Raw genomic sequence first — 13,747 nt, 5'->3', positions numbered from 1 at the left:
TTCAATTAAGGGGTGCTCTTGCGGCTTGCGGGCCGCATTTTGAGCATCACGGTTCTGTTTTTTTTTGTAATTAATTCTAGAAGAATCCATATTTCTATGGAAAATCCTTTTGAAGGCTTAGTCAATATTCTGTTTCGAAAATTATCATAGTCTTTGTGTACAGCAATTGATATTAAGCTGTTTCTGAGATGCCTTAGTATGCAAAAAATATAATCTTTGAGTCACTGACACTTGAGCTTAAAATATGAACTGATTTGTTATGTTCAATGAATTAGAATTATCATCCAGTTCTGTAACACCTAGAACTGTTTTTGTAAATACATTCCTAAAGAAATATATTGCATTTCTGTATTCTTATACTATTAAAGGAATTTTTCAGTTCTTGAATAAACGTCACTTATGCGATTATTGTTTTTATATTGCATGTGTAAACACATAGTTAAAATAAAGTTTACAAAACGTCATTGAAGATATTTCAGCAATGAAAAGTATATGGAACGTCTGTCACAATTTATATGACGGGTTTATAGATAAATAGAATAGTCCTATCCCACGAAAATCTGCTTCGAAATGGATTGTTCGCAAATCTGGTCATCATTTGGTTCCATAATGATGATATAACAACGCCCAAATGATATTCTTGAAATAAAAAATGGGTTCCGATTTTGGCACGGTTCCGTTTTTGGCAACTGAAAATTTCGACTGTGTTGCCAAAAACGGAATCCCACTGTATAACATAGCATCAAAGAATTTATGTGAATTTGATAGACATAGAGGCGTCCATTAATTACGTTAGATAGTTTTGGCGGTATTTCGACCCCCCTGCCTATGGTATTAATTTTTGTATGAAAATAAAGAATAATTTGTATGGCACGTTAAATATCTCAAACCCTCGCACTCTCGCTTTACTCCTTGCATGATTAATGGACGATCCCATATATGTTCAGTTCTTTTTTATAAGAGATGCAGTTGGGAATGAATTTAAGAATGTTTGGGCAACGGCAAGAGATATGATCGAGTTTACTTTATTTTTGATAAGACTGTCGACCCCGTCATATTTTGGACATAATCTTCTATCTCTGAAACTCGATAGTATTGCACGAATTATAGCAAACAGCCATTTATTAAATCCTGTTCCAAGGGAAAGGCGAAGAGGTCCAGCAAAAATAAGCAATCTATAGAAAATTTTGGAATCTCCATATAATAAATTTGCATCGAGGAAGCGGTAAAGGGCTGAAATGGATGACGATTTAAGAAACTGTTGATACTGCACGTTACCACGTCACGCACGTTGCCATCCCAAATTTGCTGGATTCTTGATCTTTGAGCAGATATGAACTCCTTCTCCACATGGAGACTAAAAGGTTAATTGGGAGACTTATACAAACAGCTATAAGTTAAGTCATAAAACTTTACAACAGAGTTTCTTATCAACAAGTTCTAATATGGTGATGCTTGTTCTAAAGTTTGTACACTTTTGTGTTTTTGATGAACTTTTATATAAATAAAAATGGAATGGTGTTTGTATGTCAATAAATGGCTTAAGAGCGTGCTAATATACTTACATGATTATTTCACTGTTGCATTGGCCTGAGTGTACCTACGTGTTTGAGTGAAATATTATATATATCAATTGACTTCTTATCTTGGAAAATTTATTTGTTTATCCTTATATTTCATTTCAAAAACATTGTATTGATGAAACTTTACTTTCATTTCAATAAAAATACTGGTTTAATTAAAAATGTGAAAAATCCCGGGATTGCGGGATTTCCAGGGACAAGCATCAGTTTTTGTCCTGAATCCCGGGACAAGCAAAACGGCCGGGAAATGGACACTCTAGTCTGTTGCCCTTCCTGCGTTGTCACGGCGAGACATTATTTTGGCCGGATCTGGCATTACGTGCGATCGACGTTGGATTGGAACAGAAACAATAACGTTGTTTCTGTACCAAAAACTGCCGATCCCCCAAATTTATCATAAATTCGTCCGGTGGAAAAATTTTGGGCTATGATGAAGGCCAAAGTTCGAAAATCGTCCAAGGTGTTTAAAAACGAGCTGAAATTGAAGAAAGCATGAATGAAAGTGACCAAAAAGGTTGGCTCCAGCATTGCACAACATGTAAAGAGGGGTCTTAAGGGAAAGGTGCGGGCGTTTAGCGATGGAAAGGACATTGAATAAAGTAATAATGCCGAAACATAATCCATATGTATTAGTTCATTCCCTGAAAGTTCCAGGAAAGTCCGATTTAAAATAAATTTTTGGCAAACACTTTTGTCTGGTGCAATTTTTTCGAGTACAGGCTTTAATCATTGAATACAAAAGAAATGCTTCTCCAACAAATCACGTGTCTTGAAGGTCGTTAAATGCTGCTCCAACTACAAGATTGTTAAAGCTCCGGTTGTTACACCAATCACCTGTTAAGAAATTCAATATAGCCACATGTATGTTTGAAAAACATATGCATGTAGTAAATTTATCGTTATAAGTGAGAAAATTATGTTTTTATAAAACTCCTCAAGGTCTATTAATAAAGAAAACACAATCTAGAACAAAATAACTGTTATTAAAACCTACTGCTACGGTGTTTGTAAATTTCAGTATGGTAAGTCATATATTTTTTTGTCCTCTGGGAGGAGTTTTTACCAACAATACCCCCCCCCATGATTGCGAAACTGACACATGTAGTTTGAATACTGTGGTAAATTAGGCCATCAAATTGCTATACAATTTGTCGAATAGGACAGGACACCTGCTTCTCTGCTTAGTGTTTTTTTGAACATTTCCACAGTTATTAACTGAGAGCACTCTGCCAATTGACAATTTTTGCATGTGGGGAAAGTGTACCAGTTATGGCCATAGTGGTTCCCTATTTGGCCATAGGGAACATTTTGATAACTTTCACAGTTTTAAGTCTTTTTGAATGCTTTAACATCAAGATACACCTTAAATTTAACTACTACAACACACAAAAAATTTCAAAATTTGAAGACATTAAAGTTATTACGTATGGCGAAATAGGGAATCACTATGTCTATAACTGGTACACTTACGATAAGCACGAAGATATAACGACCTAGATATTCATAGAAAGAAAAAAAAATCCGTTACGAAATTATCCTTGACCAGATTCAAACCCATGACCCTCAGCATGGCCTTGCTGAAAAGCAGCTCGTTTGACACTACGGTTATTTAGGGTCCCTTGTCGTTGTCCAGTTTTCTTCAGGTGAAACAAGCCAAATTTAAATATTTTAAATAAATTATAAGTTGTTTATTTATTTGGTAATTCTCGGCTAAATTAGTTATTGCGGTAATTTTTCTGGCCTGCAGTCTAAATAAATGATTATTCTCGTTCCAACGTTTCGATCCCGATTTGGATCTTCATCAGGGGATAAAGAATTATTGGTCACTCCTTGTTTATTTATCTTATTTTGTGAATCTTCTTTATTCTGCTACATGATCAACCGTTTCCAACCCACAGGTACGACTTCTTCAACGGGGAGTACAACGGATGGAAAAACTCCGTCCGGCACAATCTAAGTCTGAACGAATGCTTCAAGAAGCTGCCCAAAGAGTGCGGCAAGCCGGGCAAGGGTCACTACTGGACCATCGACGCCTCGGCTGAGTACATGTTCGAAGACGAGGGCAGTTTACGGCGAAGGCCTCGCGGTTTCCGGCGGAAGCAACAGCTCAAAGCGTATGCCGGTGGAAGTGCCTTCTATCCGGCCGGTACGAGCGGTTACGAAATCACGGTTCCCGAGCTTCCAAGTGGTTACATTTCGCAACCGTACAGCTCGTATGATTATCCCAGCGCGAATGGACAAGGTTTTGGTGCTGACACGTGGCATTATCCGTCGGAGGGGCTGAGCCAGTACTCGAAAATTACCCACACGTCACTGCACGATCATCAACCTCCGACGGGTTCCCCAGGCCAGCAGGGCCAAAGCTCAAGTGTGCTAGATTATGGCAACTACTCGTTCGGCTCCGGTTCCTACAACATCGATAATGGTAAGTGTTACCATAACCCTACAGTTATGGATCAATCTTTCCTTGGCCCGATGTAAAGTTCAACTAACAGGTTATCGTTTATAATAAAGTTCAAATTACAAATTACAAATTATAACATATTGGGTGAAAAGATCATAGGATAACCCACAAACGGTCAACAATTTAAAAACTGCATTTGACTCTTAGATAATACCAGCTTATTAAAGTGTTTTGTTTTTGATACTATTGCATAAAAAAGGAAGTTCTATGTTGAAACTGACAGAAATCTACTCTGTTTGAAAGTGATCCATAATTGTGAAAAACAAACAGTTCCTGGAATCACTTGTCTTCTTCTTCTTGGCATTGACGTCCCCACTGGGACAGAGCCTGCTACTCAGCGTAGTGTTCTAAGCAGTGCTGGGAATGGTAATAGTAGTAGGCTTGAATTTCGCGAAAATCACGTGGCTCTCTCACTACAGTAGTTTAAAATCGTGAATCTCATCAAGTAGCCTATATCGGGTACATGATTTTCTCTAAACAAGTAGTGTCATTGTAGGCTCTGAATGCGGGAAATGCAGCGAGAAATAGAACATTTTTCTACAGTAATTTTGAGTTGCCCTTAGCAACGGATGTTTTGCAATTTTCAAGGCTTTTTGCCTACAGCAGCGATGGGCGTGAGTTTCACTGGCTTCGCTGACTGTGATTGGCTTTATTTGACTACTGTAGAGTGAATTTCAGATTTTTTCCCAACCCTGGTTCTAAGCGCTTCCACAGTTATTAACTGAGAGCTTTCTTAGCCAGATTTGCCATTTTCGCATTTGTATATCGTGTGGCATGTACGATGATACTTTATGCCCAGGGAAGTCAAGGAAATTTCCATTACGAAAAGATCCTGGACTGACCGGGAATTGAACCCAGACATCTTCAGCATGGCTTTGCTTTGTACCCGCGGACTCTAACCACTCGGCTGAGGAAGGCCTCAAGAATCTTGTAAGTTAAATCTGTGAGAGCTTATGCATGCTGATGATATTGTTCAAGGAAAACGACAATATTTCGATAGTCGTGTAATACCAATTATTATGCTTATTATTACAAATAATAGGAGGCAATTTGTATGATAACGCAAAAATAGCTCACATCAATGTATGATATTCGGTGATCCATAACCGTGTATGATTTGTAACTGTACAGGCATGATACTTTCTTACTTGATGAATGGGACTCTTTGTTTCTGGTTCGTTTCGAATCGAACGTTGTTCTCGGTGCTACTTTAGGAATCTTAATCGATGTCGAATGTGCCCTGTTGACAGTTTCACTTATTGTTGCCCCGGCCTTAGAGGAGAAGCGTGTATAAATCATTTTTCGGCGTGAAGAGTAGCAGCATTTGTTGCTGACTGCAGAAAGAAGGTTCAACAAGTTGTTGTACACGCGGTTTCGGTGAAAGAGAAATGAATAATACAGTCTGGTCTCCAATCAGGTCACCAATGAATTACGAAGCTCGATTTTAATCACCTCTATCTCCTCCACCGACCACATGATTTCTTCTAAGAGCTAGTAAAATTTGTTATTCGGTTCCAAATTCAATCACATTCCCAAAATCTTGGTCTACGTGATACAATTAGAGATTATGTTTGCTAACAAATTTCCATAAGCTGAAAAAAACTACCCGTGATTCACCTTCCATCCCCCCTTAACATCTACTCATATTTAATTGCAGTCGGTTCACGATTCTATCTCTGATGGATCTTTGTTGGAGGATACCTAATAAAAACCAAATGAAGAGAATTAAAAAAGTAGATTTGACTACCTTTTAATTCTTATCTTTGATTATCTTTGACAGATACGCGTATTTCGACTACCACTTGTAGCCTTCTTCAGTGTCAGTTACCCGTATCCATTGAATACGAGTAACTGACACTGAAGAAGGCTACAAGTGGTAGTCGAAATACGCGTATCTGTCAAAGATAAGTAATTATGGCGGAATGGAAGGGTACAAGGTACTCAAATCTACTTTTTTAAATTCTCATTATTGAGATTCTTTTCAAAAGAGCCAAAAAATAAACTTTCTGGGATTACTGTAACGCAAACTGAACATTTACACACATCTCTAATCATTTTTATAAGGTACCGTGGGGCAAGTGGGTAATGGAATTCGCATAGTTGAGATTCTTCAAATTCTAGAGACTTTAAATTGAAACAAATGAGGTCGTGTATATTTTTAACTTGACTCCCACCAAATATAAGCAGCATGCTGAAATTGATTTTTATGAAAAATTTAAGAAAAAAATACAGAAAAAGTTTTTTGAAAAATGTCTCCTTAATTTTCACTTGCCCCAAAAGTGAGGCAAGTGAAAAGTTTACTGCTTTGAACAATAAATTCAAAAACAAACAGTTATTTTCACGATTTCTATTAGCTTTAACATTTGTTAAAACTTCCGAATGAACAATAACATAAGTAACATGTAAACAAAGAAAATGTTATTCTTTTCACTTGAATTTTCTTCTGTTCAGTTATGTTAGTTGAAATGAATCGACACCATTATAACTGCAACATTTCCAATGCTAGTTCTTACATTATAGGACAGCAATTGCATTTCTGCTCTGTAAAATTTCCACCGCTCGTTATTTGTTTTTTAAAAAGTCGGATATGACGTCCGATAACTCTTCGGGAGAAATCAAACGGAATCCTTCAATAACGTATTTAGAATCTTTTTTATGTGAATAGACCTATACCCCATTTTTATGTTTTGAACTAGCTTTACATAGACATTCCACGAGATTTCCGTGTGTTCTCTAATATTACAACTTTTCAGTCAACGTCTTCCTTTTAATTGAAGTAGACATATTAATGTTGTAATGTTTGGCAACATCTTCTAGAGAAGTTCCATGATTTCTAATAGCTTTTAACGCTTGAGTATAGAGTTTCTTGAATTATCAGCACGTTATGTTTTTCTATGATAATTGCGAACCATGCTTACTTATGGCTACTTAAAGAGAAAACACAAATTCAATCTCTAATGATAAACTTTTCACTTGCCCCACCTGATAAGAAAATTGACGGTGTTTAAATTAAGTTATTTTTAGGTCTAGGTCGAATTAATTCTAAAACTTTTTTTTATTGCAGTTTGAAACTGTCACAGAGGATAACTAAGAAGTGGTACAGGAAATTATTTTCCGCAACTTTTTTCCACTGAAAATATTAAAATAAGATTGTACGCTGCCAACTTGTTACGGAGTAACAGTTGACAGGTTAACAATTTTTCGCTCTATTATGCAATAATGGCTGAAACATCTCAGAAATCTCTTACCTATCGTAATGTTCTCAATGGCCTAAAAGGTTTACGCATGAGTTTAAAATGTTAATTCACATATTCAGTAAAATATATCAATTGTTTTCACTTACCCCATTTACCCACTTGCCCCGCGGTACCTCATAAGGAGATCTGACTGTATATGTTAACTTTTACTGGAAGATTTTAAAGACGAATCTCGTTTCAACTTGATACCAATGATTAATAAACGCTGTGTCAAAGTAGGTAATTTGAGTCATTCCTCCGCGTCACGATTTTCACTCCTTTCTTTTCTCAACTCCAAGTTCCAGTTTTTCGAAAAGCATTGATTCCCATTGTCAACAACGAGCTGCTCTTTACCGAACCGATGAAACCTTAAGCGGAGCAAAAGCAAGTGTGAAGCGGACGAAAATCTGTTGAAACATCACTTTGGGCATCGATTAAGATTGTATGATTTATGAGCCGTCGAAAATATTCGACTGAAACATTGTCCCACCGACCCACATAGGCGTGACTGGAGCAAAATCCTAGACCTAATTCAAAATTAAAATTTTGGAAATTTTTAAGACACCTTTGTATGTGTTTTTAATGGTATCAATCGTGAAACGGGGTAACTATGATAGTGTTTTGGAAGAAAATACAAAAATGTCCTTTTTAATTTGTTTTAAAGATTTTAATATTATATTTTCAAATCAAATACTGGTATACTTATTTTTAATTATGAATCGTTGTTTACGGCTAACCAGCCGAGTGGAAGTTTAACAACTACCGAAAAGCTAAACATTACATATAGTTTGCAATTGGATTAAATGGACAAATTGATGTGAAGTTTTGCGAAAAAGTTACACGTCTTCTCAGTGAGAATCGAAATCACGACTCCCTGATCTCTAGTTAGGGCGCGTTAGCCCTACGCCATGAGAGGACTCATGAACGCAGAAGTTAACCTGAATTCGATTTCAGCTCAATAATCACGTGGTCCTTTTTCGCAAAGTGCACCTCTTTCGGAAGAATTAGATGCCCTTCCAAACACAACGCTTCCAAGATGAATTGGAAGAATTAGATGCCCTTCCAAACACAAACCCTTCCAAAAACTTCACATCAATTTGTCCATTTAATCCAATTGCAAACTATATGTAATGTTTAGCTTTTCGGTAGTTGAAATACTGGTATATTAGTTATCGATTACATACTAATATACATACATTTTGAATGCACCAATGATAATGAACATATAAACGCATGGAAACCCATAACCGGGCTACTGTTTGACATAATTGCTGTTGAAATTTAATTGGAGAATATTGATAGAGAACGTGGATTCGATTTGATGCATTAAAGTACAGAGTTCATAAGCATGATTAACCACCCGCAATAGGGGCCTAAAGCCCTGTCTTAATTTTAGTACCAAACGATTAAGTTCAGGCCAGAAACACATATTTACTCAATTTGTGTATGACTTTCGTTGGTTTAAGGCAAAAAAAAAAACAGATTTTGTCACACCCCTTGGTTTAAACTCAAATTTTGGGTGTATTTTGTTTTCCGTGTCCCTTCCGAAATGTTAAATATAAACAACCCCAGTTTTAAAAAGATGAGCCCCTGTGGCGTTGTTGCCGACTTAGTGAATGTCAAACATGATCTAAAGTGTCAAGGTTCAAAATTGAACCAATTTTTAAAATTATATTTTAAATGTGATATAACCGTTATTTTAACAGGAAAAATTGCTAAAGTGGTTGCAAGAACATGCTCTTTCGTCTTTTTAAATAAAAACAAGATTCCAAAAATTTTAGGATTTTATTACTACTCCGTTATTACAGTACTTACACAGGGAACCAACAGATGTTGCTCAGGATCAGCAGCATCTTCAAAGTATAAGTACTAGTGCTCTCATTATTATGACAAACAATACCGGCGCCATCAGCGTCCGAATGCAGGTCAATTTGGGGATGGGAGGGAAATGTTGACGTTTTACTAGCTTTATGGAAGCCGAAGAGTCCTCTGCATTTCCACAAGAAAATTTTAAGAGTTTGGATATGGGAAAGGATTCGTATTGGTAAACGATAAAGTTACAGTTTTGTCTCAAATCCCGAACACTCGGTTTTTGTATGACGATTTGTTTGAAATGTTTCGCTGAAATATGTCATCAAATTTTGAGGAAATGGCAGTCAACTGCAATTCAATTTTAACGTATTCCAATCTATTTTATACCTCGAGAGTAGAATTGATTCTCTAGTTTTAGACCAGTAAAACTAGCTCAGATGAATTTAATTGGGAAATTATTCACTTGAATACGATTTATTCGCGCTGTTCGGAATTTGAATCAAGGTGTTCGGAATATGAGACATAATGAACACAGTGTTCGGCATTTGAATCAAAATGTTGTTTCGAGCTTTTACGTAAAAACAATTCTAAATAAGTTTAAATGAGCCACTTTATCGGCACACCCAATAGCTAACAGTAAGACCTTGCGGAGAAATTATAATTTCCGCAAATGTCAGCTAATTTATGCCTTTCAGATGCATTTGAAGTCACTGTTGGCCTTAAGTGTTCGGAATATTCCCTATATAGAAATTTCTGATTTTGATTATAACAACAACGCTCAATTTTTAAAAATGCTTCTCTTCTTCTTATTCTTGGCATTAACGTTCTCACTGGGACAGAGCCTGCTTCTCAGCTTAGTGTTTTTATTAGCACTTCCACAGTTATTTACTGAGAGCTTTCTTTGCCAAAGTTGTCATTTTTGCATTCGTATATCGTGTGGCAGGTACGATTATACTCTATGCTCAGAGAAATCAAGGAAATTTCCTAACGAAAAGATCCTGAACTGATGGGAATCGAACCCAGACACTTTCCGCATGTTTTTGCTTTGTAGCCGCGGACTCCAGCCACTCAGGATGCCCCAAAAAAGCTTATCATCAAGAAATTTAAGATCGTATTCAAGTTCTACAATCTTAAAAATAATGTAAATTACTGTGGACGTAATTGTCGTTAGGCGGCATCCATTTATTACGTAACGCTAAAATTGGAAATTTTCGACCCCCTCCCACCCTTCGTAACGCTTTTTGTATGGAATTTTTTTAAATTTTGTATGAGTCGTAACGCTCGAGCCAACCCCCTCCCCCCTTAGAGCGTTACGTAATTTGTGGATACCGCCTTATGACTGATGTAAGTGATGAAACGACACAAAAACGCACTCTTGAAGATGTATTGCACAAAAAATGGAATACAGGTCGGACTCGATTATCCGGAGACTCGATTATCCGGGGACTCGATTATCCGGGATTCGATTATCCGGAATTTTAGACTCGATTATCCGGAATTTGTTTTTTGATGTTCTTGTTTTTCTATTTGTATGCATAAATCTGAGATAATTTGGTATTGCAATATACAATATGGATGGTTTTGCAGTTTAGTACGTATTCAAGAAAAGGGGGTTTGAAAAAGTGGTTTTTTGTGTACGCTGGTCAAAATTGTTTTTTTTTCTTGCAAAGACCCCTGTACTGCTCCTAGAAAAAAATTCTGGCTGCGCCATAGCATCATATAAATAAAATAACGAAAAAAGATAATATTTAAGTTCTTTTGTCATAGATTTCAAATTTTTCTTAGTGATTCGAATATCCGGATGATTCGATTATCCGGAGAGAAAAAAAAATGATACTACGGATAAACGAGTCCGACCTGTATTACATGTTGCAAAACACGAAAACGATGGAAGTGTGATCGATATTTCCCCAGACATTAACGTATCTTAAATTCGACACACATTTACATCATTCGGTTTGTGCACCCAAAAGACGTAGAATTACATGAATTTTTATTCATTACCACAGATAACAGACGTTGAAGTCCGATTGTAATACTTGTCATTACTTTTGTATTTGTTTTTCTTAACTGATTAACAGAAATTATATTATTTCGTTTAGTATGTTGTGGCTCTCTCATTATCAATGTTACCCGCATCATAAAAAAAAAACCCGTTTTATAGTTTGATCACAGATAACAGATGTTTATGCTAGAACAAAAAAAAATCTGGAAACCTATGTAAATATTCAAACTGAAACTCCTTGCAATCACTAGCACTGCCATGCCACACAGCGAATTGCGTCAATCAGTGGTGAATATCAGTATCTTGACGTCAGAACCTATCGTGGCGCCAACATTGACTCCGACCACTACCTGGTGATGGTGAAACTGCGCCCAAAACTATCCGTCATCAACAATGTACGGTACCGACGCCCGCCCCGGTACAATCTCGAGCGGCTGAAACAACCGGATGTCGCCAATGCGTACGCGCAGCATCTTGAGGCAGCGTTGCCGGATGAGGGCGAGCTCGATAGGGCCCCTCTTGAGGACTGCTGGAGGACAGTCAAAGCAGCCATTAACGACGCTGCCGAAAACGTTGTCGGATATGTGGAACGGAGCTCAAAAAACGATTGGTTCGACGAGGAGTGCCAGAAGGTTTTAGAGGAGAAGAATGCAGCGCGGGCTGCAATGCTGCAGCATGGTACGCGGCAAAACGTGGAACGATACAGACTGAAGCGGAAACAGCAAACCCGCTTATTCCGGGACAAAAAGTGGAATGCCAAGAGATGGAGTACCGTTCTCAAGAAACGCGGAAGTTCTATCAGAAGCTCAACACATCCCGCAAAGGCTTCGTGCCGCGAGCTGAGATGTGCCGGGATAAGGATGGGAGCATCTTGACGGACGGACGCGAGGTGATTGAAAGGTGGAAGCAGCACTACGATGAACACCTGAATGGCACAGAGAACACAGGCACAGAAGGTCAGGACAACGAAGGCGATGGCTACGTCAGCGCAGCGGACAGCGGAAACCAACCAGCTCCCACGATGGGGGAAGTTAAGGATGCCATTCAACAGCTCAAGAACAACAAAGCCGCTGGCAAAGATGGTATCGGAGCCGAACTCATCAAGATGGGCCCGGACAGGTTGGCCGCTTGTCTGCATCGGCTGATAGTCAGAATCTGGGAAACGGAACAGCTACCGGAGGAGTGGAAGCAAGGCGTTATATGCCCTATCTACAAAAAGGGCGACAAACTGGAGTGTGAAAATTATCGTGCAATCACCATCCTAAACGCCGCCTATAAAGTGCTATCCCAGATTCTCTTCCGTCGTCTATCACCTATAGCAAACGAGTTCGTGGGAAGTTATCAAGCAGGTTTCATCGACGGCCGCTCGACAACGGACCAGATCTTTTCCGTGCGGCAAATCCTCCAGAAATGCCGTGAGTACCAGGTCCCTACGCACCATTTGTTCATCGATTTCAAGGCGGCATACGATAGTATCGACCGCATAGAGCTATGGAAAATCATGGACGAGAACAGCTTTCCCGGGAAGCTCACAAGATTGATCAGAGCAACGATGGACGGTGTGCAAAACTGCGTGAAGATCTCTGGCGAACACTCCAGTTCGTTCGAGTCTCGGCGGGGACTACGACAGGGCGACGGACTTTCGTGCCTGTTGTTCAATATTGCGCTTGAAGGTGTCATGCGGAGAGCCGGACTTAACAGTCGAGGCACGATTTTCACGAGATCCGGACAATTTGTTTGCTTCGCGGACGACATGGATATTATTGGGAGAAAATTTGAAACGGTGGCAGATTTGTTCACCCGCCTGAAACGCGAAGCAACAAGAGTCGGGCTAATGGTGAATGCGTCGAAAACAAAGTACATGCTGGTTGGCGGAACTGAGCGCGACAAGGCCCGTCTAGGAAGCAGTGTTTACGATAGACGGGGATACCTTCGAGGTGGTGGACGAGTTCGTCTACCTCGGATCCTTGTTGACGGCTGACAACAATGTTAGTCGGGAAATACGAAGGCGCATCATCAGCGGAAGTCGTGCCTACTATGGGCTCCAGAAGAAACTGCGGTCAAGAAAGATTCACCCCCGCACCAAATGCACGATGTACAAAACGCTCATAAGACCGGTAGTCCTCTATGGGCATGAGGCGTGGACTATGCTCGAGGAGGACTTGCAAGCTCTTGGGGTTTTCGAACGCCGAGTGCTAAGGACGATCTTCGGCGGCGTGCAGGAGAACGGCGTGTGGCGGCGAAGGATGAACCACGAGCTCGCTCAACTCTACGGCGAACCCAGTATCGTGAAGGTAGCTAAAGCTGGAAGGATACGCTGGGCAGGGCATGTTGCAAGAATGCCGGACAACAACCCTGTAAAGATGGTGTTCGCCACGAATCCGGTCGGAACAAGAAGGCGTGGGGCGCAGCGAGCTAGGTGGATTGACCAGGTACACCAGGACCTGGAGAGCGTGGGTCACAGTCGAGGATGGAGAGAAGCGGCCATGAACCGAGGGAATTGGCGAAATATTGTTGGCGAGGCTTTATCAAGATAATTGATGTAAAGCCAAATAATTGAATTGAATCAGTATCTTGAAATATTTCATATTCACCACAGACATCGTCATGGGAACTTATCGATGACAGCGCCACCACGATGTTGCTA

At 39.2% G+C, this 13,747-nt stretch overlaps 1 protein-coding gene across 1 annotated transcript in view; it reads left to right on the top strand.

Annotated features, from left to right (window-relative positions):
- The window catches only part of LOC5571396 (forkhead box protein biniou), a 31,782-nt gene that overhangs the window by 13,628 nt on the left and 4,407 nt on the right, over positions 1-13,747 (top strand). Inside the window, exon 2 of the mRNA XM_001653596.2 lies at positions 3,482-4,008. Coding sequence (XP_001653646.2) covers positions 3,482-4,008 — 527 coding nt within the window. The remainder of the gene's footprint in view (positions 1-3,481; positions 4,009-13,747) is intronic.

Source organism: Aedes aegypti, chromosome 2, assembly GCF_002204515.2.
Source record: "Aedes aegypti strain LVP_AGWG chromosome 2, AaegL5.0 Primary Assembly, whole genome shotgun sequence".
Taxonomy (NCBI): Eukaryota; Metazoa; Arthropoda; class Insecta; order Diptera; family Culicidae; genus Aedes; species Aedes aegypti.
Note: the sequence above shows the minus strand (reverse complement) of the source record. Positions and strands in the feature narration are given on the sequence as shown.